Source organism: Selaginella moellendorffii, unplaced genomic scaffold (genome assembly GCF_000143415.4).
Source record: "Selaginella moellendorffii unplaced genomic scaffold, v1.0 SELMOscaffold_28, whole genome shotgun sequence".
Taxonomy (NCBI): Eukaryota; Viridiplantae; Streptophyta; class Lycopodiopsida; order Selaginellales; family Selaginellaceae; genus Selaginella; species Selaginella moellendorffii.
In genome coordinates, this window is record NW_003314289.1 from 67,962 (window position 1) to 93,115 (window position 25,154).

The 25,154-nt window shown below is 45.6% G+C and overlaps 5 protein-coding genes across 7 annotated transcripts; 3 read left to right on the plus strand and 2 right to left on the minus strand.

Moving 5' to 3' along the window:
• The first annotated feature begins 10,051 nt into the window (after positions 1-10,051).
• On the plus strand, positions 10,052-11,845 carry LOC9630010 (auxin transporter-like protein 5). Of its 3 annotated transcripts, XM_024680593.1 has the most exons (8): positions 10,052-10,168; positions 10,221-10,409; positions 10,476-10,588; positions 10,653-10,836; positions 10,896-10,993; positions 11,048-11,255; positions 11,304-11,561; positions 11,616-11,845. In XM_024680593.1, exons 1-8 carry the CDS (start codon positions 10,082-10,084, stop codon positions 11,796-11,798), a joined length of 1,320 nt encoding a protein of 439 aa, XP_024536361.1. In that variant the 5' UTR covers positions 10,052-10,081; the 3' UTR covers positions 11,799-11,845. The 3 variants fall into 3 exon arrangements, with proteins under 3 accessions (XP_024536361.1, XP_024536358.1, XP_024536360.1); XM_024680590.1 differs by having other exon boundaries at positions 11,048-11,561; XM_024680592.1 differs by having other exon boundaries at positions 10,062-10,168; positions 10,228-10,409; positions 11,048-11,561.
• Positions 11,846-11,955: 110 nt separating this feature from the next.
• Positions 11,956-17,875, minus strand: LOC9630011 (myosin-1). Its single transcript, XM_024680589.1, has 23 exons — positions 16,838-17,875; positions 16,678-16,779; positions 16,481-16,624; positions 16,249-16,408; positions 16,165-16,192; positions 15,944-16,109; positions 15,825-15,888; positions 15,741-15,754; positions 15,601-15,685; positions 15,445-15,548; positions 15,253-15,391; positions 15,080-15,198; positions 14,868-15,020; positions 14,727-14,816; positions 14,601-14,678; positions 14,393-14,551; positions 14,175-14,345; positions 13,920-14,125; positions 13,724-13,862; positions 13,543-13,672; positions 13,105-13,485; positions 12,902-13,047; positions 11,956-12,810 (listed from the first exon to the last, which is right to left on the minus strand). Exons 1-23 carry the CDS (start codon positions 17,330-17,332, stop codon positions 12,037-12,039), a joined length of 4,047 nt encoding a protein of 1,348 aa, XP_024536357.1. The 5' UTR covers positions 17,333-17,875; the 3' UTR covers positions 11,956-12,036.
• Positions 17,876-18,579: 704 nt separating this feature from the next.
• LOC9630607 (F-box protein FBW2) lies at positions 18,580-20,586 on the minus strand. The gene is made up of 2 exons (XM_002975606.2): positions 20,153-20,586; positions 18,580-19,796 (listed from the first exon to the last, which is right to left on the minus strand). The coding sequence occupies exons 1-2, from the start codon at positions 20,563-20,565 to the stop codon at positions 19,220-19,222; spliced, it is 990 nt and encodes a 329-aa protein (XP_002975652.2). The 5' UTR covers positions 20,566-20,586; the 3' UTR covers positions 18,580-19,219.
• A 57-nt stretch (positions 20,587-20,643) lies between these two features.
• On the plus strand, positions 20,644-22,502 carry LOC9630608 (NAD-dependent protein deacetylase 2). The gene is made up of 8 exons (XM_002975437.2): positions 20,644-20,817; positions 20,929-21,013; positions 21,091-21,238; positions 21,316-21,432; positions 21,490-21,636; positions 21,712-21,916; positions 21,978-22,096; positions 22,170-22,502. Exons 1-6 carry the CDS (start codon positions 20,721-20,723, stop codon positions 21,895-21,897), a joined length of 780 nt encoding a protein of 259 aa, XP_002975483.1. The 5' UTR covers positions 20,644-20,720; the 3' UTR covers positions 21,898-21,916; positions 21,978-22,096; positions 22,170-22,502.
• Positions 22,503-22,755: 253 nt separating this feature from the next.
• Positions 22,756-25,047, plus strand: LOC9630012 (omega-3 fatty acid desaturase, chloroplastic). The gene is made up of 9 exons (XM_024680594.1): positions 22,756-22,960; positions 23,031-23,646; positions 23,709-23,798; positions 23,857-23,923; positions 23,995-24,087; positions 24,144-24,329; positions 24,378-24,458; positions 24,512-24,649; positions 24,755-25,047. The coding sequence occupies exons 2-9, from the start codon at positions 23,123-23,125 to the stop codon at positions 24,914-24,916; spliced, it is 1,341 nt and encodes a 446-aa protein (XP_024536362.1). The 5' UTR covers positions 22,756-22,960; positions 23,031-23,122; the 3' UTR covers positions 24,917-25,047.
• The last annotated feature ends 107 nt before the right edge of the window (positions 25,048-25,154 follow it).

Below are 25,154 nucleotides of genomic sequence, written 5' to 3' on the forward strand. Positions count from 1 at the left end.
CACATAATAAGTTGTGAGGGCCAAATGTACAACTACAATGCTGTATACTAATATTAACGTAATGGGATTTTGGTAGCCGTCAGATAGGTTTCAATCCAGACCACTCGCTCCTGTATATAAGCTAGGGTTTTTGGGTTAATTAATATGCACATTTTCTATATTCCCTTTCCATATTCCAAGCACTCACATTGGTGGAGATGAAGGGCACCTTTGATTGTCCCTGAGAAGTGCTTGGATTTGGGATTTTGGTTTAAATCTAGCTTTTGCATTGTCTAGATCTAGCTTTTTCCATTTCCTTCCTTTTATTATTTCCTTTCAGGATTTTGGTTTAAATCTAGCTTTTTGCATTGTCTAGATCTATCATTTCCTTCTAGCTTTTTGTCATTTCTTTTCTTTTGCTCTTTCTTTTTCATTCGCCTCCATGGCAGATCAGCAATCTCCTCCTTTGACTCTAGAGCATCAGTTGGTACAATTACTTGATGCTATACGCTTGCAATTAAACAACCAAACTCAGTTAATGGTGGCATTCACAGCACAGGGTACAACTCCTCCTGCTCTTGGTGCCAATCCTCACGTTCAGCCGGAGTTCTTTCACAGGAATCCTAGGGATGATGTGTACTATTGGTTCGATCACTTCATGGTGATTGCCACATATCATTCTTCAGATGATGCTCGACGTTTGTGTGAGTTTCCCACATGTCTTCAAGGGACGGCATTGCAGTGGTACAACGGTTTGAGCGCAGCCACTCATGGGGATTGGAGTGTTCTTCCGAATGTTTTCAAACGCACCTTCGGACATGCCGATGACTAGGATGATGCTTTCCAACAATTGCATCGTCTTCGCCAAGGGCCATCTGAGTCGGTGATGCAATTTGGCGTTCGTTTCCGAAGTCTTTTGCTTGATGCGGAGCCAAATATGTCGGAGCAGATCAAGCTAGGAATGTTGTGGCCAACACTTCGTCAAGATCTTGTCGGACTTGTGCATGCACGTGCTCCTGCCACCCTTGACGATGCTCTTCGCTTGGCACAACATTATGAGACATCGCCTCTTCCACTTCTTGTTGCACGTCCTTCAGCTCCTCTTCCTATAGGTGATGGTTCTGTTCCAATGGAGGCTGATGCTGCTGTTGCTCCAGTCCAAGGACAAGAGCGAGGACGTGGTCGTGGCCGTGATGTTTGCTGCTGGGCGTGTGACGAAGTTGGTCATACTTATCGGCGTTGTCGGCATTTTCCGGATTGGCGACCTCCATTTTCTAGGTGGAGACCTTGGCATCAGCAACATCCCGTTGGTGCTGCTGCAATGGAAGGTTTGGACACCGAGATACATCCGGGAAACGAGGAGTCACGCGAGTAACAGAGGGACCTTGCGCGAATAAGTCATTAACCCCTCCATCTTTCTTTCGGGAGTATCATCAAGGGGTTCACTCGGCACCAGTTCATCTAGTGTTTACTTGGCAAGCTTGTTTTTATAACAAGAGGTCTCCTATTATTCTCTCCATGTTGGTTGATACAGGTTCGAGTTTATCTTCTATTTCTCGACATATTGCCACACGTTGCTGTCTACACTTGTGTCATGTGGTAGAACTAGTTTTCATTCTTTATGGCAACAGCCGTACATATGCATGTGCACTGGATGAGGTGGACCTGGTTGTGTGTGTGGGCAATCTCAAGCTTGAGTTGCAGTCATTGCAAGTGGTGCCGAGTCAAGCTTTTGACCGCATTCTTGATATGGATTGGTTGCAGCGCAATCATGCGAAGTGTGATTTTGAGGCTTCTCCCCCTTGTCTCATACTTCCTTATGTTTCATCCATTCCTCTCACTTCCATCCCTCTTCATCCCTCTACTTCTACCTTTGCTTCCATTACTTTTGTTCCTCCACTATTTCCTCCTATGTTTCCGTCTTGTTCTGCTCTTCCCTTTTCCGATCCCTCCGACAATCTTTGTGTTGTAGCAGTTGACCAGCTCATGAAGGAGTATTCTAATCTCTTTGAATTTGACTTATCATCTAGGGCCAAGATTGCCATACATCATCCAATTCCAAGTGAGGATGCTCGTCCAATCAAGGTTCCTATTCATCATTGGTCACCCAAGGAGATCAAGATTTTGCATGCAAACGTAAAGGAGATGTTAGAGAAGGGTGTTATTCGAAAGTTGCAAAGTCCTTGGGCATATGAACCTCATTTTGTGACGAAGCCTAATGGGAGTATTTGTTTCTGCATTAACTATCATCCGTTAAATGAAGTGATGATCCCAGATGTGTACCCTCTTCCTCACACTATTGATCTCTTGGATTGTCTGGGGCGAAGTCGTTGGTTCACCAAGTTGGATCTTGCTTTTGGGTACTGACAAGTACCGATGGCTGAAGAAGATATTCCTAAGATTGCTTTTTGTATACCATTTGGTTTGTATGAGTTCTTAATGATGCCGTTTGGTTTGAACAATGCTCCAGCAACTTTCCAGCGGATGATGGATGAGGTTCTTTGCGATATGCCAGAGGTGATTGCTGACTTCATTGATGATGTTTTGATCCACTCGGAGGGGATGTGGGAGGAGCACGTTCTTGATATTTGTAAAGTGTTAGATCGACTACGCGACGTTAGTTTAAAGGTGAAGTGGTCAAAGTGCGTGTTTGGGTCCAAGGACACAACTTATCTTGGGTACCGTATTTCTCATGAGGGTTTGTAAGTTGATCCTGACAACCTTGTGGCTGTTCTAAAGTTCCCTACTCCGAAGTGTGTGAATGATGTGCAGCATGTGAGACACAAATCTCTAAGCCCCAAAGTGGAGCCAAAAGGGTGCCATGTGGTAGTGGCCGAAGTGAATGCCAAACGAGCGTAACACGTTTGGACTAAAAGCTCCTACTTGAAAAGTCGAGAGCTAGAGTGGAACTCCCAATGAAATGCTCAAGGAACAAGCACAAAGTGAGCAATAAGTGAGTCTCTAGAAAAGAGACACAAGAAGACCAACACATGACACAAGATGGAGTCCAAGATGGACCCAAGATGGAGTTCGAGATGGACCCGAGATGGAGTCCGAGATGGATCCGAGATGGAGTTCGAGATGGACCCAAGATGGAGTCCGAGATGGACCTGAGATGGAGTTCGAGGTGGAGTCCAAGATGGACCCGAGATGAAGTTCGAGATGGAGTTCGAGATGGAGTCCGAGATGGACCCAAGATGGACCCGAGATGGAGTCCGAGATGGACCCGAGATGGAATCCGAGAAGGACCCGAGACGGAGTCCGAGACCGGGACTGAGACCAAGACCGAGGCCGAGGTCGAGGCCGAGACCGAGCCCAAGCCTGAGTCCGAGTCCAAGTCCAAGTCCGAGTCCGAGTCTGAGTCTGAGTTTGAGTCTGAGAGGGTGAAAGCCCAAAGCATTCATCTCCCAGACCCTAGGGGATTTGGTGAGCTCTAAAAGTATAGTAGGAGGAAGACTCCAATGGAGCCAGTTTGGCCAAGAAATGCCAATTTGGCCCAGGAAGGCAATACCCAAGTGTTGGGTGATGGGATAACCATTCAGAAGTCCAAGGCTAGAGTGAATACAGAACAACAAGTGGGGTAACTTGGTGAAGTGTTCAAGAGCTGGCTCTAAATCCCCCGGGAGATCAAATAGTCGATGCTCCCAGTCCAAGTGTGGATGGCACTACCTACTTGGATACCTGGCGTGGCTCAATGGAACCTCACTCTAAGCCCATGGCAAGAGCACCTAAAAGCGGGAGGTGGGGAGAGTACTCACAGGGCTCGCATAGAGCCACAGTATTCCGAAATGTTGCCCCAAAGTCTAGACTGTGGAAAAGAGGAAAAGCAATCCTCTAGTGTAGTGACTAAGGATATGGTCACATGGTGAGGAAGTCCAAGAGGATAGTGGGATTTAGTGGTCAAGTATGTGAGCCTTGACCTAGTGGCAATGTCAGCGAATACGGCCATGAACAAAAAGGGACTTGGTGGGGATTGGAAAAGGGACATTGGGGAAGGTTGTTCCTCATGACTGTGGGCATCCTAAGGATGTTAAGAAGTGGATCTAGGATGACCACTCGTGAACAGATAGCCTAGTCTGTGAAAGACGGGATTGTGGTGCAAGTGGTGTTAGACCACCAATATGGCAAAGGTGAATGAACATAGCCTTAGCATAACGGGCCAATATGTCGGTAGTACCTTTGGGTGGCAGTCATGGGATCAGACATGTGGAGCACTTGGACCAAGTGCATAGGTTGAGTGGCAGGGATGCCATTCTTGAGACTAGCTAGCCCCAAGTCCGAAATAGGATTTATAGAGGTTGTGAGTGAGATTCCTCCAAGTGGTCGGAGGTATGGTTAAGTGACTAAAGTGGAATAGAAAAATTAGTCGCTTACAACTTGGTATCAGAACTATTCCTCAGTTCGACTTTTATTAGTGCTCAAGTATATCACCACTGGTGTTGGCATCAGAAGGTCCTAGAAGTGGCCTATCCTTGGGGAGTAGCAGGTTGGGAAGACATGGCTCTACACTACAATTCATATATAAACTTGTAGGCAAGGTGGTGGATAGAAAAGGGTTAATAATGGAACGACTTTGGGATCTTGGGAATAGTACAAGGTTTTCCTTAGAGAGTTGAGGATGTGATCCAAATGAACGTTTGACTCAGCAAACTAGCTAATGTTTTTGTGGTAAACAACTATAGTTGGGATCATGGGAAAAATAAAGACTCCAAAACTATAAAGGAGTCACAAGATTATCCTCATATAGTTGAGGTTGGTGCTCATGAATTTGAGACTAAAATTAATGACCGTGAAAGGTCAAATACAGAAGAGGACACAAGTCCTCAAAATGGTAGCTAAGGCTACCTTTGATAAATGCTGGAACAACCCAAGGAGTTGGGGGTGTACTTAAAGGATGAGTTGGTATTCTCATCACATGGACAAATAATCCAAAGGGGCAAAGGTTGCCCCAAGGAACAATATCAAGTGTTCTAGTGACACTTGCAAAGATGGTCCTTGTGAGTAGGACATGAATACAAGAAGTTGTATTTTAGTGAGCTAGCACCTCAAATAGGACATTATGGGTCATTAGATTTTAAAGTCCAAAAATGCTAGATGACTCAAGTAGAGTCAAGGAATTGGCCTAAGGGATCGCTAAAAGCATTTGGACTGAAGTGTGTTGTGCCCCACGAAGGTTAGGGAGGATCATAAAATCCAAGTATGAGAACAGTAAGTATTTCATCAATGGTAGAATGTGCTATACTAAAGTTGTGGGGAAGGTGTTCCCAAAAGAATACAACTTTGACACAAAGTTGTGAGTAAACTCTATGGCGTAGTGTTAACGGATAGTTGGCATGAGAAAGAACTGTATTAGTCTTAGCAAGGACCTAGACACAAGTAAGAAGTGTTATAAAGATAGGCTCGTGCAGCCGATGGTGTGAAGATACTGAATATGCCAAGGCGTGATACCTTAAGGTGAGTTGGTGGGTTCATGTGAACCCTTTCCCAAACGAATTCTAATAGAAATGGGAATGGCATAGCCTAAGTTGGAAGGCATGCAATTGGAGTGTGGTGACCCAGATAATGATGAAGGTGTGGAAGCACCAGTAATGAGTTGTAGGACTTGACAACTATGAGGCAACTAAGCAAAAAGTGCAAAATAATCGGTTAAACTAGTAGCAGATAGCTACCCAAGACTTCTTAATGGCATAAGGAAGTTAGATATACCCTTATGGGGGGAATAAATTGCTTATGTGCTAATATAGTAAGTCAATATCATAAAAAGAAATGCTCATTGGCAAAGATGCCATCATTGGGACACCCAAACACTTTAGAACACCAGGAGGTGTTATTTGATGTCGCAAGGGCAATAAATAAAGCCTAAGGGACTAAGTCCTTAGCAAATGATGTATAGAAGATGCTATCCAAACGTCCAAGGTTGCAAAGACGGGAGAAATCCATCTACCCGAATTAGACAAAGCAAAAAATAGAATTTTGGCATGGGCATATAAAAGCCCATATGTAGCAACATTAATCCTGGTATGTGGGATTATAAAGTGAGCATACCCGATTTGAGGAACCACTCCCTAGGCTATCAGGTAGGTTCATCTCCAAGAATACTTGCTAAGGCATGGTAGAAAGTGCAAAGCCATCCTCCTAGTTTAGAGGCGAATAACCGAAGGAAATGTGTGAGGCCAAAAGCAAGTAGTAAGGGGATAGAACTAAACCATAAGAATTGAAGAGCATAACCAAGGGTGGTTATGTCAGTTGGGAGTGGAGAATCAAATGGGCGCTCGAGCATGTTGTTACTAGCAACCGTGGTGCCATGAAGAGTCTAAAGCATGGAATTGTCCATGCTAGACCATATGGCAATTAGAAACCTTGCGAAAGGAGAGGCCTTAACAAGCTAAGGGACAGAGTTCCTTCAAGGTTCCCAAAGATAATTCTAGGTAGCGTAGTACCTAGAAAGCCAAGTGTAAATGGTTCATAGAATGTGCAAAATCAAAGTGGCACAACAAAAGTGTGGTCTTGAAGCTTGCTATAAGGCAATGCTATCAAGGTTGGGGAAGTAGTTCCCAAAGGTTCAAAAGGATGACTTTGAACGAAAGTCGATGGTTAAGGACTTTCACGCTTATGCATGAAACCATGTTACATTGGTCAGATGACTTGCTAAGCGAGAGTGGCAAGTCAGGGGAACGAATCCCCTAGTTGAAGGTGCTAACTTAAAAAAGGGTGGCCCATGGGTGTAGCACACCATATCTCTCTCCCCTTAAGCCAATTGGAAAAGGGGCAATTGCTTGATGAGAGAGCTTTTAGTGGCTATTTTATCCCCATTTATCCCCTAAGGTTCCAAGGATCCACAGTAACAATATATCTAAATCTCATCCCATGATCACATGTGCTACACTCACCCCCCCTTCAGAGAGGTCAATATCCTTATTGACTATTGACTAGCAACCCCTACTGAGCCAAGGGGAACAAGGGGAACTAGCACTTGCGGAAACTTCCATTTCCGCATTGAATCTACCAATCCTTCTATTGTATAGACTAGCTATTCCATGTGAGGCAACTAGTCATCCACTTGTACTGCAGTCCCACGGTGGATACCTTCGTCCATGGATACTCCACACAAGAGGAAGAACATACGCATGGATGCCCAATACATACGATTTCAAATTTAGGGGTAGGAATATACCTTGCTCAAGGGTATATTATACTTTTAAGTAGCCATTAATCGTACGATTTCAAATTGAGGGGTAGGAATATACCTTGCTCAAGGGTATATTATATTTTTAAGTAGGCATTAATCAATAGAAATCAAACCCGTGCCATTTCCTCTGATACCAACTGTAGGACACTTTATCTCTCTCCCCTTAAGCCAACTGGAAAAGGGGCAATTGCTTGATAAGAGAGCCCTTAATGGCTATTTTATCCCCATTTATCCCCTAAAGTTCCAAGGATCCACAGTGACAGTATATCCAAATCTCATCCCATGATCACATGCGCTACAATGGGGCCAAGTATGGAGGAGTCCATGCATGATCATAGATTTGTCAAGTGAGAGGACTTGGCAATTTGAAAGGACTAGATTCCTAAATTATTATCCGTAGCATGCTTTGGATATAAATTGGTGCACCGGCGTGGGGAGTCACACCAAACATCCTATGTGATGTCATTCATAAATGCATATGCAGAGGTTGGGTTTGAGTCCCGACCCTTTAGTTGTTGGGTTCGAGTCCCAAATCATTAGAGCATGGTGATGGTTTGGAATATGAGGACACTCATATTTTGGTGGTCATGGACTCTCAATGAGGAGATTGGTTTGGGCACACCGCCAAGTAGGAGATGCCCTAGAGTCGTGATGCACGGTTAGATTGCTTAGAGTGAAAGCTCGGCATATCTAACTTGAACACTTTGGTGTAAAGGGCACCAAAGACGTGGTGAATGAGATGGGGACACTTAGTCTCAGTTGCTATGGATCCTTGGCCGGAAGGGCTGGCTTGGGCGCACTGCCAAGTGTGGGGGATGCCCCTAGGGTCATAGTCAACAATTTAAAAGGGTTTGGAAGACTCTATTAGTAGACCTGTTAAGGGGTTAAGATGAAGACACTAGGTGATCTTGTGGCTAAACAAGGACAAAGTCTTTGTTTGGGTTAAGGAATATGATTCCTAGTTCAAAGTTGAGTTGAACTATTAAGAATGGTGTGGCTTGGTCAAGGTGACCAAGTGGGAAGGACACCTAAAGGGAAATCAGTTGTGCCAATATGATGGTATAGTAAGTCCAAGGAAGTAATGTCTACGAGAGACATATGGGAGGGTCGCAAAGTTGGGCCGTGGACAAAGCCCGTAGCAGAAAATGGTACCTTTGGGTGTCAGTCATGGGATCGGACATGTGGAGCACTTAGACCAAGTGCATAGGTTGAGTGGCAGGGATGGCATTCTTGGGGCTAGCTAACCCTAAGTCCAGAATAAGACTTATGGAGGTTGTGAGTGAGACTCTTCCAAGTGGTCAAAGGTATGGTTAAGTGACTAAAGTGGAATAGAAAAATTAGTCCCTTACACAACACTTCTTGAGCAAGGTACAGTATCTCAGTCGTTTTGTGGATCATCTTTCTGATCGCACTACACCATTGCGAGCGTTGCTGAAGTCATTAACATCATCTTTCATTTGGTCTCCAGATTGTGAGCAGGCGTTCGGGGATCTCAAAGAGCTATTGACGACTCCTCCAATTTTGGCATATCCTAACTACACTTGACCTTTTATTTTGTGTGTGGATGTTTCTGACATTGGTTTTGGAGATGTGTTAATGCAAGAGAGCTTGAGTGTGCCTGGTCAGTGCTATCCCATTGCGTATATAAGCTATACATTACAACTAGCAGAAATCAACTACTCCACGACAGAGAAGGAGTGTTTAGCAACAGTTTGGGGTTTCAAGAAACTTCATGCATATCTACATGGTTCTAAAACGTTACTTGAAGGTGATCATGCTGCTGTTACTTCATTATTGAAGTAGAAGAACTTGGTTGGTCGTACTGCTCGATGGGCTTTGAAGCTTCAAATATATGATTTTGATGTTGTTCATCGCCTAGGGAGTTCTATGGCTGATACTAATGCCCTTTCTCGAGCTCCTCTTTTTTCTCCATTCTCTTTTCATGTTTTTGACGAGCCTGTTGTTCCAGAATTTATGGATTTTCTAGACGAGGATTTTGTGCCATTGGCGGTTGCTGTACTTGACATTTAGTGTCCACAAGGCGTAGAGCAAAATCTACCTTCGCTTGATGAGGTTCGCGAGGTTCAAAAAATTGAACTGTGGATTCGAAGGCTTCGAGATGGGTTTGAGAATCCTACATCACTTGCTGATGACTTGCCTTTTCGGCATTTACACCCTTTTCCCCATCTTATAGTATGTGGTTTATCCAAGGGGCTTCTTACGCAATGGAAAGGACCGTATCAGGTGTTGCGGCAAGTTGAACCACAAGTTTATGAGGTTCGGCATGACATCTAGCAAGCCGATCCTCCAAAGATTATGCATGTGCAACAATTGAAACACTTCATAGAAAGGGATCAGGAGTAGTTAATACCACTTACAGATCTGCGGATGCCTCCTTCTGATGTTCCTCCAGATCCCGGCCCGTCTACAAGAGAACCTTGATAGTCTTCCATTATTCTGAGAGGAGGGGATGATGTGAGGGCCAAGTGTACGGCTATGATGCCGTATATTAATATTAGTGTAGTGGGATTTTGGTAGCCGTTAGATTGGTTTCAATTCGGACCACTCGCTTTTATATATAAATTGGGGTTTTTGGGCTAATTGATATGCACATTTTCTGTATTCCCTTTCTATATTCCAAGCACTCACAAAGTTAAATATTATTATTATATGTCCTTAAAACAATTAAAATATTAATGTAGTAAAGTTAAAACAAACAGTTAATAATTAATAGTTACATCAAGAGAAGAATATAAAGAATATATTTACCTTCTACATATCTAAATAGAAAGTTCTGCATTTATTCTAAATATTTTAAAACTATTATCATATTTTATGAGTATCCTCCCATTGATGAGAAAAGAGAAAACTAAAATGGAATAACTAGGTTTATGACTGTGACCCCATTTGGACATGGCGATGGAATGCGGGAGGCTGGGGAATCTCCTCTGGGATGGAGGCTCAACATTCGATGCCTGGCTCAACATTTGCTCCACAAAGGTGTGTGATTCATATTACTTTGTTTAATTCTCATGGTGGGATTCCTTAAAAGATTGCAGAGTTGCTTCTCACGATTCCTCACTCGTGGGCACAAGCAGGCCTGCCTTCTGCAATTGTGGTTCAATTTGTACATCTTTGCATTGGATGGTGGAGTGGCTACACCACGAATCTTCTCTACTTGGAATACAAGAAAGTCGCCCAGAAACGAGACCCGCATCGATTTGACAATCACACTATTCAGGTGATCTCGTCCCAAGATTCTCTATTATATGGATGGACAATTCCATCTCTTTGCTCTTCTACATAGCTTCACGAGGTGCTGGGAGGCCTCATGGGTAAATGGTGGGAGCGAGTATCACTCTTTTTCAACATTGGAACACTGGGCACCATAGCCACTGTGGAAATTCTCGCATCCAGCAAGTAAGTTCCCAAGAGCAGTACATTGTGTGGTGTGAGCAAGATGATTTTCTACTTGTGCCGGCAGCATCGTGTTCTACATGAATGACAGCCTCGACAAGAGAACCTGGGCTTTGATCTTTGGTGGTATCTTTTCCTTGTCAGTGTTTACGCCATCGGCTCAAAACTATCGAGCATGGTCATTTCTTGGTGTTATCGCGACTATATACACGGCATTCTATCTGATCATCGCAGGAATTGTGCATAAAGAGGCAAGTCGATCGATTGAAACTTCAACTCCCAAATATTTTTTCTTTCTTTGTGGTATTAGATTCCAGATGTTAACAGGCCGTTTTCCCCTCGGGAGTTCTCAGAGTACTTCATTCCTATGACGAATTTCATAGCCTTGGGCACGGAGGCCATCCCTGTGTGAGTATCAAAAGAGTTTCTTTCGTTTATCGAATTCTAGCTGCTTTCTTTAAGGGAGATTATGGATGCGATGTGGAAGCCAGAGGAATACAAATTGCCGTGGCTCTTTGGAATGGTTTACACTGGATTGGTCTCATTAATCCCCACCATGAGCTTGTTCTGGAGATTTGGGGATAAGCTCCTCAAACAGGCCAACGCCATAGCTCTACTCCCAAAGTCGATCTTCCGTGACGCTGCAGTGATCCTCCTGCTTCTACATCAGGCAAGAGCCTTGGAAAACCCTCCGCTTAGCTGGAATGTTTGTGAACAGTTTGTAGTGTTTGGCATGTTCACGCTGCCAATCTACCTGATCTTTGAGAAGCTCTTCAACGTCCACAACTCGCCAAGCTTTGGAAAGCGCATCCTTGTGAGGGTTCCAGTGTTCCTAGTGATATGGGTGGCAGCTCTTGCATTCCCGTTTTTCGGGCTTTCAACTCCCATATCAGTTGCCCTGTTTGCAACCTGGGGCCAGTATATCCTTCCATGCAGCGCTTACATCTTCACGTTTTGGAAGCGCGCCTCAGAAGCTGTAAGTCCTGTGCTTTATCTTCGCTACATTAGTATATGATTGACAATATTCCAGAGCATTGTGGACAAGCACTTCTCTTTGCTAAGATGGGAAACGATCTTGAGCATCAACCTTGGCATTGTGTTGTGGATGCTGTTTATGAGCGGGTTCGGGCTATGGGCGAACATCGTTGCCATAGCTAATCAAGTGCATCAGGTTGGCCTCTTTACTAAATGTTACAACTGCAAGAGAGGATAGCATTGTTTTTATATATTATAGAATAGATTGACATTTTAAATCCTGTAGTGTTTTTATTTTATTTTTAATTATAACTAATTAATTAATTTTTAACTTAAAAAGAAAAACTAGTTATGGTGGTGTAACATCATAGACTTTATGGCAACTACCACAAGGATTCCACAAATTTACCAAAATCTTTTAAATTCTTCTTCCAAACAAGAAGATTACATTGTTCTCTTTATGATTCATTATTTATTTACTGGTTAGCTCTTCTGCTGCTCCACCATGACTTGTGCTTCCTGGATCTCTCCTCGTCCACATGAGACAGCTTCTGGAGTATCACCTTCGTCTCTCTCAATCGCCCCTTGAAATCCTTCTTCCACACGTCAAACCTGTGCTTGAGCTTCTTGAGCTCGTCCTCCGGGCTCAAGTTGGCCTCCACTTGGCCCGACTTCACCTCCACCAAGAAATCGGCATCGTCATTGAAAACCTGCGTCCTGTGCTCGTACTCCTTCACCAGCTGCCCCACCACCGATTTCCCAGCGTCGAAATCTCGCGGGAAGTTACTGTGGTTGTCCGACGAAGTCTGGTTCGAAGTAGCCGTGGTGCTGGCGGTGATGAATCCCGGCTCGGGCGTCACCGACGTCGCGGATTCCTCCCACTCGAGCTCCTCCGCTGGCAGCACCGGCCGGGAAGCTCGATCCCTGCTAAAGTTCGAGTTTTGCTGCTGGACGGAGTCGTCGGATTTCGCCGGGAGCGCGACAGGGACGGGATCTTCGCTGGTGAGGCTCCTCTTTGCGGCCGCAAGGCTCTGCTGCAAGGACGTCATCTGTTTCTGCCACACCTCCTCCATGGCGTTCATCCTGGCCTCGTACTCGGACCACCGCTGCTCGTACTGCTGGAGCTTGTGGGCCATTGCCGCGTTCTCCACGTCCTTGTCCCACACCGCTTGCTCCGCTACAAGAGCGCGCTGCTTCCATGCTAAGAGCTCCGCTGCCAGTGCTCTGTTCTCGTGACCAGCATCCACGATCTGCGCACGCAAGGAGCATGCATGTCATCAAAAGTCAAAAGAAAAACGAGGACAGGCAAACAAAAGAAAAAGAGAGAAAGGAACTCCATACCTTCTGGTTGTCGCTGGCGCTTTTTACTGCCACATTTTCCGCTACAATGCTTTGTTCTACCGACTGTACAGGGATTTCCTTTGAAGAGGAACTCAGTTGTTGTTTCTGAAGATTATAAGCTCTCTTTGCCAGCCACCTCCTCGTAACTGAGGAACAGAGCCTTGTAACAAAAAGTACACGTAGAATTGATAGCATGCGTTTACCTGACTGGACGCGAATAACTCTCTCTTGTTTTTGCTTGTAATTCCTTCGGGATTTACGGCCCTTGATATGTTTTTGAATAGAGATCGCTGCTTGGTTCTGCTGCTTCAGTCTCGTATAACGCCTCCTTTCCCGGGTGCCTCTAACTCGTTTTTGAATGGTGACAGCAGCTACGTTTCGTCGTTTTAATCTCCTTAATTCGTTTCTTGCAACGAGCCCTTTGAAATGCCTTTGAATTGTAAGAGTAGCATGGTGCCTTCGTAACAAGTCCTTGTAAGACGCACGAGCAAGTATACCCTTCACGTGCTTCTGGATGAATATAGCAGCACGGTGTCTTTGCTTTAGCTTCTTGAACATAGCTCTCGCTTGCATCCCTCTGACCACTGCATGTCAAACAAGTGAGCACAGTGACAAAATAGTGTGGACAAAACGAGGCTTACGAGATTGCCATAGAACCGTTGATCTACGCAAACGCTTGAAGTACAGTCTAGCTCGGTAACCTCTGTACAAAGCTTGAGCGCCAACGATACCGTTCATCGTACGCGTTCTTTTCTCTTCTAGCACTGCAATCTGCAGTTTTATAGAATGTTAGAGCAGGAACACAAACCAGCAGTCAAATACCTGGCCAGAGCGGAAGAACAGCTTTGTTAGACCAACTTGGTATGTCTCTGGGGACACATTGAAGTGCTGCAATATAGAAATACAGACACTCAAAGCATCACGAGTATCGGAAGCCTGTTTCTGGAGCATGATTCTGAATCTGAAAGAAAATATTCAGAGCCAAGGCTATCAAGTGAATGGCAGAATATGAAAATACCTGTCAGCGAAGTGCTGGTGCAAATGACGCGAAGGATAGCCAGACCTTGTAATTCTCACTACCTCTAAAACGCCACAACAGCGGAGCTGTTGAAGTACAAGATCTTGTTCAAAATTGTCTGGTAGTTGATAGGCGTTTGGTTTTACACAACGTATAAAATGCGGGGACGTATTTTCCAGCCTCTGTAGTAGCCTAAACAATTGACCCTGAAAAGAAAGAAAAATTCAGTAACACTAAGCCTCTAAGATACACCACCTTGAATTTTGTTGACACGCTTTGCTTTTGCGATTCTTTTCTAAATCCCTCGCCCTTTTTTGCAGAAAATGCACGACTTAGCGAGCTCTTACACGATGACAAAAGCTCAAGAATATCTGTGTGAAGTAAATCCCTATTTTTCTCCATTATTCCGGATGTACTGTATGTTACCTGAAGAAAGAGTCAATCCTCGTCAGGAAAGAACTACAAGAATTTACCTCTCCAGCATAATGACGAATGGTGAATCCCGTATCCCTTTCAGCTTTAAAATGACTGTTCTTTGACAGATGCTTGCTCAATTTCATCGCCAATGAGATCTCAGTTGACTGTGGAAATGTGCATTCCTCGTCGAGCAGAGAAATAAGCCCAAGTGGTCTCTGAAGAAGAGAATGATCGGGGATTGATACCGACGGGAATTGAAAGTACCTTTTCTATCAAGTCTAAACATTCTTGATTGTCAACAAATTCGATCCTCGTCCAATCAATGCCTTCTGCTGAATACTCCTGAATTACAAGATTATTTACTTCGTTGAAAAGCGCAAAAACTTCTACCTCTTGCTCGAGTTTGAACAGGTGGCGGTTGAAATGTTGCTGTAATCTTTCATTTGCATAGTTTATGCAAAGTTGCTCAAAACTATTACTCTGCAGTAGAAAACTCAGTAAAATCGCGAAAACTAAAATGAGCGCACCGACCTGAAAGGACTCAAAACCGTAGATATCTAGAATGGTGATGGTTTTTCCAGTCCGCTTCTTGCCAGCTTCCATTGAAATATTTATCCGTTCTACCAGCCAATCGAATAAGCTTGCATATAAAGCCTTCGCCAAAGCGTCTCTCGCGTCAACAGCCTGAGTTGAAAAAAAGGCTGTCTTGTAAGTACATTTCAATGCTAGAAGAGCTACCTGACCTGTGGGTAAGTGAGCTTCTGCACAATGTCCTCATTTCTTGCACGGATCTTTCGAGTACAGAGTGCTTGAATAAGATCAAGAGCACCACATTCCAGCAAAGATGCTGCCACTTGAATAGCTGCCTTAAGGATATCAGTAAAAGAAATATCGATGCATAAAATAGTCTTCTCACCTTCGTCATTGGTTACAGTGACGTGGTTTTCGTTGTCGATGATGGAAAATGCAACATTTCCCAGCCAAAGTACCGCTGCGAGCATTTTGAACGCCTTTTCTTGATCTTCTTGATTTATTTGAACAGTGTTCATCGCATTCTAAACAGAAAAGTTTTAGAAGACTAGAAAAACACGTTATTTTGAAAGCTAACCAGCATACGGTGAAATTGTCCTGCGTCATCGACGTTCTCAATAGCAAGACATTTCCCTTGATTTAAGTAATGATAATCGGAGGCATGTCTTAGTTTCAAACGATCTGCACACACGAAATATGTTACATGCTTCCACCTGAAAAAACTATGATGTACCTCGCATGCCAGCATCTGCCCCAGCACATAGCTGGTAAAACACATGGTATGACCTTTCACCTGGTGCTTGATGTACGACTCTAGACTTTAGAGCAAATTATTAAGATTAGCAACTGTTTTGAATAGAGGAAGTTTGTTACCTTCTCAAGTAAGTCTGCAAGAACCAAAAGCAGCTTAGAAATTACAAATAACAAAAAATGCGAGGATAGAGTAAAAAAACTTACACGTCTGAATTTTTGCACCACAAATTTTGCCGGCGCTATCAAAAAAAATATCAATAAGCTTTCCCTGCACAACAATTGACAGAATCAGTTAAAATAGTGTAAAATTTTCGCTCACTCACAAAACGACTAGAATTGTTATTGCGAAGTGTCTTTGCATTCCCAAAAGCTTCCAAAATCGGATTAGTTTCCAGTATTTCATTTTCCACACCTCCTCCACCTCCAAGGGCAGCTAAATACTGCATTGCAATCTTCGCAGTCTCAGTTTTGCCGGCCCCACTTTCACCACTGCAAGCATTGCAAGTATAAGAAAACCAGTAAAATACATGTAGATAATCGTTACCTGATGATAATGGATTGATTTAGTCCAGCTGAAATCAGAATAAGTTTTACCTTCTCAGATTCAAGATCAAAACTACCACTATACCTGTTATCATCTCCTTGTAAGCACTGTCAGCAGTAGCATACGCGTGAGGACTAAGACCGGCTTTAGAACCAAGCTGTCGAAACATGTCAATATACTCGGATGAATAGATTGGAACTTTTTTAAATGGGTTGATGGCGATAAGAACTGGTCCGGCTTTGGTCTGTATGAATAAGAAATACCATTATAAGCCAATCAACTGAAAAGAGAAACGAGAATACGAGAATCAACTCACATAAATAAAACCTTGGCTGTAGCGGTATTTCAAATTGTGAAGAACTGCTGGTTCGTTCAAGTAGCTCAGTTGAATAAGATCATCTATCCCTTCGAGAATGTCAGGATTAGCGGGAAGAACCATGGATGTTTCCGCTTTTATAACCTGCATAAAAAATAAAAAATTTATTAAGTACAATGATAATATCTCCGACTCACCTGTCCATCCAGAACAGAAATGACAGGACTCGCATCTCCGACAGCTTGAAGAGTTCCCAGAATCCATTCTCCTTCTGTGGATCTACACCAGACTCGTGAATTCTGCCAGAAAACTAAATAATTCATACAGGAAAGGAGAAAGGAAAAAGGAAATACTCACCTTCTTCAAAGCGTCTTCCCTCCACCGCTTGCGCGCATTTGTCCTGCTTTCCACAATCGCTGCCACTGGAACGGCGGGAATCGCCTTCTCTTCTGTCAAGTCCCCGTCCTCGCCAACCAGATCCTCAGCTGTCTCATAAGCTGAATCTCTTTCCACGAGATCGTACTCGTTCTTCTCATGCTGTGTTTCTACGTCCATGCACGAATCAACACCATTGTTCTTGCTCTCCACGCCAGTGTCATTGCCATCCTTGTGCTCTACTCCATTGCCATTTTCGTGGATCGCCGGTGTTTGCTCATTGCTACTTTCCACAGGCTTTGTCGCGGTTGCTTGACGGATAATACCATCCAAACTCTTTCTACCACCACGTAAGGAGGAGGGTAGCCGACCTCTGGAAGTTGGCCGCTGAGGCAATGCCGGAGGGAAATCCTTGGGCTTCTCATCCGATCTTTTCAACGATTCCAAAATCTCCTCTAGCGTGCTGCGTAGAGCCATGATTCTATATCGCCCACCTGATCTTGCCTCTCAAACCCCAATCCAATCCTCGCGGACGTGTTTCAGTCACTCTCTTCCGCTGGCCCGACGAGGAAATCCCTGTCCCTCCCAAATCTCCCAGCAAAACGGAATAGCCGCGGGCCACATTCTCTAATCGCGCCTGCGCTGTGCATCTATCCCGGACCATGGATAATCCAATCCCTCATGTACCAGCTCCCACAGATCGCCGATCGAAATTTCGACCGTGAATCGAATCCGGATGCTACCCTGCCGCCTAGGGATCGCCCCGCCGCAATCCCAGTCGAAACCCTTGGACGATGAAGAACTCACCGATTGAGCGCGGCGCTGGAGAGATCCACTCCGCGAAGCTGCTCGCTGGAGCTAGCGCGCGAGATCCGACACGCGCACCGATCTTGGAGGGCGATCCGGTCGAGGAAGGCGCTCACATCACTGCCGCATTCCCTGACGACGCAAAACGCATAAATTCTTTTTTTCCCTCTGTTGCTGGAAGAAAATCCGAGCATCGCATGCCCGGCCCTAGGATTCCAGTATCCAACGCTCCCATCCCCGCCACGTGGGCATCCAATGTTATGTTATATTAGGGCACCAGTGCCATCCCCGCCGTCGATTGGCCCCTCGTCAGAATCCAGGCTGCCCCTGCCGTCCGATGGGCGGACAGCGCTGCGCGGGAAAGTTTTGACGCTATCCAACTGGCTGGCCACGTCCAGAGCTCGAATCCTGGCACGACGCCTATCAGATCGATTTCATTCCACGCATATAGAAGGATCCAGTAACACAACAAAAGTAGTGGCATCATGTCCCCTGGCTCCACATCGCGCACGTAGCCACCCAAAAATTTAGTAAAAAGACTATTCTTTTCAACCTTGGAAGAATCTACACGAGGATGCGAATCGAATCCCAGTGCTCACGAGATTCGAGCCCCGGATCAATGCATCTCTGTCTGTCAGGTAAAGGAAACCACCCTGGTCTAGGAAAGGTGGCGGCCCTTAAAATGTAGGACTCCAAAGTCACACGCAAAACTTTTCTTCCACGAAGGGACACTGGTCATAAAACCCTAGTCTTTTATAGCCACCTATCAGGGGCCAATAACCATCGTTTCACACACATTTTTCTTTCCAACTTACACCACTGCACAGCTTTCCCAGAACCACACGGTACAAATCCGCTCTACGGAGATTTTCCCTGTCCTGAGAGCTTTCAGTACAAACAAAAATTTTAGAGAGAAAAAAAAAGAAAAGAGGTAAGCTATTTCATATTACAACAGGGTGTGTGAGAAAGACAAAAAAGAAAGAAAAAAAGAATGGGCTTTTCCTTTACGGCCAGGGACTTGGTTTGATTTGATTGGATTGAATTTTCTTCTTCCTGTGGACTCTTTTGTCTGTCTTTACTCCATCTTCGATTCTTCCGCCAAAGCCGGATTTGGCTTTCCCTGATATGATCATCTATCTCCTCCAAACTGCGAGAGGCACTGTTCTTGAGAGTTTCTTTCCTCTCTAGCTATACTTCCCCCCCGTGTCAATCAATCCTGCTTGACAACCTGCGAATTTCTCAAGAGCTTTGAATCGGGTACCTGAATTGGATACCGCTCCAAGGAGATATCGCACAGAGAGGGAGCCATAACTTCGAGCTGAGCAGCGGCGGCGGTAGCAGCAGCAGCACCTAGCAGAAGAAAGAAGAAAATAAAAACTCTACAACCAAGGAGGAAGTCCTTTCCCCTCCTCCCTGAACCCTGCCTGAGTCCTGTAAGATAGCTTATAGCTATGTGTGTTTTTCCTGTCCTGTGTGTCCTCCCTGATAGACGAGTTTAAAGCCTGGAGAGCCTCGTTGCGAGCGCTGCTTCTGCCGCACTCGCTCTCCCCCCGTCGCTCACCACATCTCGCAGGGTAGAACATCGTCAATCTCATCCGAGCTCGAGTACCACTCCTCGATATCCCAGCCATCGTCTGAGTAGTGCACGTCGGACATGTCGTCGTACAGGTCGAGCATCTGGAACTGGTCATTGAACTTGATGTTGTAGATGACTCTGATCTTCCGGCACCGCTCCGCCATGGCCCCGTCGATCGTCAAGTTCATGCAGCCCCTCAGATCGAGAAAGTCTAGGCTCTTGCACTTGTCCAGTATCGCGGCCAGCCCCGAGTTCGTGAGCGATCCGTAGCAGAGCTCGAGGTGTCTCAGCAGCGGCATGTGTGCGGCGATGGCCAGCGCCTCGTCGTCATACTCCTCGGCCACCAAGTTGTTGGTCTGGAAGAAAAAGGACATGTTGCGGTCGAGGCGCGCGAGCGACTTGCAGGAGCGGCCGATCTGCGCGAGCGCCGTCTTGGAGATCGCTGTGCAGCCGCTGATGTCCAAGTGAGTTATCCTGCTCAAGCTGGGGGCGATGTTGGCAATGCAGCCGTCCGTGACTTGGCAGAATGGTATGCGAAGAACTTTCAACCCATGACCCCTGCAAGGCCAAAGAATGTATAGAAAACCATTCATGTCAATAGCATCCAGGCCCTGGCAGAGAGAAGTTTCTTTAAAAACCATTGCTGGTTCCTACAAAACCATGCAAATTCCATGCAAAGCGACTCAAACGAACCAGGAAGAGGTCAGGGCCGTTTGCTTGTATCTCACCGGGAAGCGTTATCTATGCAATGAGCAATCGGACTAAAGAAAAATCAACGCCAGAGACCTAACGGAATTTGGTTTTTTGCGAGACAATCACTAGCAAAGCAAAGAGCAAAGAAACAAGCTAAAGAAACCCAAGAACACACAAGAACACACAAGTCAATGAAAGAAGAGAGGAGAAAAAGAAAGAACCTCTTGGCGATGTAATCCACTGGCTCGTCGTTGGCGAGCCGACAGACCGAGAGCTCCTCGAGGCCGCCTCCGCTGCGCTCCACAACGAGCTGGACCATCCTGTGGATTACCTCCCAGGGCATGAGCCGGCTCCATTCGTGCAAATCCACAACCCTCCAGCACGTCGGATCCATCGCCGCCTTGCGCCACGCCTTGCAAACCACGGGGACGCTCCGCATTCGCTCCTCGAGCGGAAGAACAGCGAAAATCCTGGCCAGGGCTTCCGGCAGCATCTCCGACCACTGCGCCGCGACGCCCCCATCGCTGACGCTCGGTGCTAGCAGCGCCGAGGAGGAGCCGCCGCTGCAAATTTCAGCGCTGCCGCGCTCCATCTCCATCTCCACCTCCATTGGCATTGCCATCGCCATCGCCATCGCCACGACACGATGTAAGCGGGGGATCAGCTTTACACAGGGAGACTTAAAAGAAGAGTGTCCTTAACCTTCCACGTCACCATCAGACGTGGACCATCTGGACACGTGGACGGTCGTGGGCATTCTGCTAGGGCTTTCTTAGGGTTCTTGGGGGAATGGAGCTCGACGAGGCGCTGCGCAAGGCCGCCGATCTCATCGTCAATGCGTCCTCGGTGGTGGCGTTCACTGGCGCTGGAATTTCGGTGGAATCCGGTAAGAATGCGGCGATCTAGCTCACAATGCGGGTTATTTCATTCGTCTTAGATGGCGCATTGCTCAATGCTTGTTTCGAGAGGGATTTTTCTAACAATGAATTGCCGCCAGGAATTCCGGATTTTCGAAGCAGCGGGGGATTGTGGTCAAAGTATGATCCCGAGGTGTATTGTAACTATTCTGTTTTCAAACAAAAGTAAGCGCTGGAGAAAAGAAGTTTTACTTTCTAGCTTCTTCTCTAACATTTTTTTTTTTGTTTGCTTTTCTGTTCAGGCCCGAGCTCTTTTGGAAGATGGCAGTGGACATGCAAAGCACAATGGCAGAAGCTCAGCCCAATCCCGCGCACTATGCGCTTGCCGAGCTTGAAAGTATGGGATATTTGAAACATGTTATAACGCAGAATGTAGATAACTTGCACCAGGTACTTGGGATCATCTCTCTCCTTTTCTCTTTCTCTATTTTGCTTCTCGTATCCGACCAATTGGGAAATCTTTGTAGCGTGCAGGGAGCAACAAAGTACGTGAGCTGCACGGGAATGGATCAACTGCGTCGTGCATGGCTTGTAGGAGCAAGGTACCAATCTCGGAGGCGATGGATCAGTTGAACTCCGGAAAAGTAAAAACAAACTTGTCTCTTTTTTTCCCAGCTTTTTCTTACACTGTACATTTGCAGAGTGTTCCGGTGTGCTCTCGTTGTGGAGGAGTTTTAAGAATGGACGCGATCCTCTTTGGCGAGCCTTTACAAAGTTCTGTGATGGAAGGCTCGCTACGATTGGCAATGTTTGCGGAGGTGATGCTTGTGATCGGAACTTCTCTTGTGGTAGGCACCATGGATGCTTTTGTGTTGTTTGAGCTGAACTTCTCATTTCATGTTTTCGTTTTTTCGTCCGAGCAGGTCTCGCCCGCCAACAGCCTCGTGCAGCTCTGCAAATCCAACCAAGGAACAATTGTCATTTGTGATCCCAGCCCTGCCAATTCTCATTTGGCTCATGTAATGCTGCGCGGAAACGCAGGCGAGGTGTTGCCTCGCCTTGTGCAAGCATGCAAAGCGCTGAGAACTAAAGGCAAGGCTCAGATGTAAGAAGCCGGAAGAAAAAAAGGTTCTTTTTTACACAGACGTTCCGTCCTTTATGTTTTTCTTGCTAATGATTTGTCCCACAGTGGAAGTCAGAGGGGATGCGTAAAGTAAACGCGGTCCAAACCGGACTAAAGCAAAAGCCGTGACGAGACCTTTCAAAGACAAAGTTTACTATGCAAAGTTCCATCAATCATACATGCAGGTAAGATAGTTTACTTGGGGCTTTTTTTTTCCAAACTAATCTTGTTTAGTTCCTTGTGTGTTGTTATTGACAGCATGTGTGATTCAGGCACACATCAAATCGCCAGAGACTGTCAACACCGGACAATCTCCTAGAGCAATACAAACAATGGAAAAAGGAAAGCTTGGAGTAAGCAATCGCGTTTGGAATCTCTCCTGATGATTTGACAAGGTTGAGAGAGAATTTGATTTTATTTGCATGGTCTGTAGACAATGTGGAAAAATCTCTGGTCCCTTGGTACGCCCACTTACAAAGTGAAGTATCTGAACGTGCTGCTTTTTCACCCCACTATGCTATCCGCTATTCCTATTGTTAATCTCTTGAATTTATTGTTTTACTAGTCAAAATATAAATTTGGTTTTAAAGAGGTAGTGGCCTTTTAGCTAAAACTCGAAACACTACCTTTTTCCTCTTAACTAATGTTGTCGTTCATTCATTGTTCATCCTGGGGGTCGATCGTTTCCAGGGACAAAAAGTGATCAATCAAAATGCATCTAAGAAGTAGACAAACCCTAAAAAAAGATCTCGATTGGAGGCCACTATAGGAAGTAACAGTGACAAGAAAATCAATTTGCACCCCTATATAAAAAGGCAGTAGAAATAAAATAAAGGTAGTTTATAATTGCACGTTTTACATACCGTACGCGCAACTGAAGGGCGGCGGCCCAGCCACGTCAGCGCACACCCGCGAAGAAGAACCCTAATTTCTCAGTGCCAGTGCGTGGCCAGGAGCCGCCATATCCACAGCGGCACGCTGCGCGTAGAATTTAGGGTTGTAGGGTTCCACATTGGGACTGGGAGAGCGCTGGGAGTCTCATCTCTAAGGTGAGAATTTCTAGCTCGATCTGGCCTTGACAGGAGATTCGTTGACCTCTGTTTTTTTTTTGTGTGCCAGCTGCGAGCCTTGGAAATCGCGTTTCTACATTTTGCCTGTTCGTCACGCACCAGTGGAGCTCTCGCTTTCGTTGAGCGCTCTTCGGTGGAGTGATGGCAGGCGTGCTGGTTCCTTCGCAAAATATGGGGATTTTCCCCCGTTCCTCGCAGTCACTCTCCTTGCCTTCAAAGCTTTGCTACAAGACGCCGAGATCATCGCTAAGTTTTCGATCGCCCAAGCAAGCGTGTGTCATCGCTGGCCTTGGCTCTTCCTTTTCTCCACTCTTGGCTCTTAAAAGAAGGCTCAAGCCCGGCTCGAGCTCGCCATCCATTCCAATGGTCGCTGTTCCACTCCGAACTGTCACTGCTCCTCAAAGCGATGTGGTCGGTGACTTCTCCAAGGAGTTTGATCCTGCTGCTCCACCACCATTTTCTCTGGGAGATATCAGAGCTGCCATTCCAAAGCATTGCTGGGAGAAGAATGTGTGGAGATCGATTAGCTATGTCGTGAGGGACATAGCGGTGGTTCTCGGACTGGCTGCTGGTGCTGCTTACTTGAATAATTGGCTCGTCTGGCCACTCTACTGGGCTGCCCAAGGGACGATGTTCTGGGCTCTCTTTGTGCTCGGCCATGACTGGTAAGTTTTTCTTCTCCCAAAAACTTGTTTTTGCTTTCTCGTTCTTACGCGTCTTTGATCAGTGGACACGGGAGTTTTTCCAATAACAAGAAGCTTAACCATGTCTTCGGCCACATTCTCCATTCTTCCATCCTGGTTCCATACCACGGGTGGTACGTATGCTTTTCCATTTCTTGTTTGGCTTAGAGCTTAAACTTTGTGGAAATCCAGGAGGATAAGCCACCGGACGCATCACCAGAATCACGGCCATGTCGAGAACGACGAGTCCTGGCATCCAGTAAGTCGCCTTAAGCTCTTCCAAGTGAAAACCATTTCGTTTTTCCTTATCTTACACTGTTCTTCATGTAGATGACCGAGAAGCTCTACAAAGACGCAGATATCTTTACTCGCTTCGGCCGGTTCCAGCTTCCATGGGTCATGTTTGCTTATCCGCTTTATCTGGTATTACTAGAAGTTCCATTTTGCTTTGCCTCGTTTCTAATCTTTCTCACGACCAGGCGACGAGGAGTCCGGGTAAAACTGGCTCTCACTTCCATCCGGACAGCTCTCTCTTCGTCCCGAGCGAGAGAAACGACGTGATAACGTCGACAGTGTGCTGGTCGGCGATGTTGGCGTTGCTGGCTGCCATGACCGCTGCTGTTGGCCCCGTTTGGATGTTCAAGCTTTACGTCGTACCTTACTTGGTAAGTTTTCCAGAGTTCTACGCAATCGCTTGATGCTTGTGACCGCAGATCAATATTGTTTGGCTGGATGCTGTGACTTACATGCATCACCACGGGCACGAAGTCAAGGTTCCGTGGTACAGAGGAAAGGTACTGTGCAAGCTTTTTGTTTTTTTTCAAGGCTCTTTATGCTGGAACTCTAGGAGTGGAACTACATGAGAGGGGGACTTTCCACCATAGACAGAGACTACGGAGTGATCAACAACATCCACCACGATATCGGCACTCACGTCGTGCATCATTTGTTCCCTCAAATTCCTCACTACAATTTGGTGGAAGCTGTGAGTTCATCTTAGCGCTTTTTTGCTTCGGAACGAGCTAATCGTGGTTCTTTTTTCTTTTTTTCTTTTTTCTTTTTTCTTTTTTTTTTTGTTTTCTTGGTGTAGACCAAAGCGATAAAGCCTGTGCTGGGAAAATACTACAGGGAACCAGAAAAATCTGGTCTGCTTCCCTTGCACTTGTACAAAATTCTTAAGTCGAGCCTCGAGGAGGACCATTTTGTGCCGAATGAAGGCGACATTGTCTTCTACCAGCGGGACTCCATTTAAAGAGGAACAATGAAAAAATCATTTTTTGGCGAAAATGCGAAGCCAACAAAAAAGAAAACACGCAAAAAGCATTCTTTTCTCCAGAAATGTCATATAGAGTTTGATCTTTATAAAGAGTCCCATTCGAAAGATTCGTTTGATCAGGAGGAGCCTACCTATAAATATAAAAGAATGCCAGTGGAGAGATGCGATACGGGTTCCCTAGAAGCTTTTATACAGCGCTCTTTCTTTCTTTTCT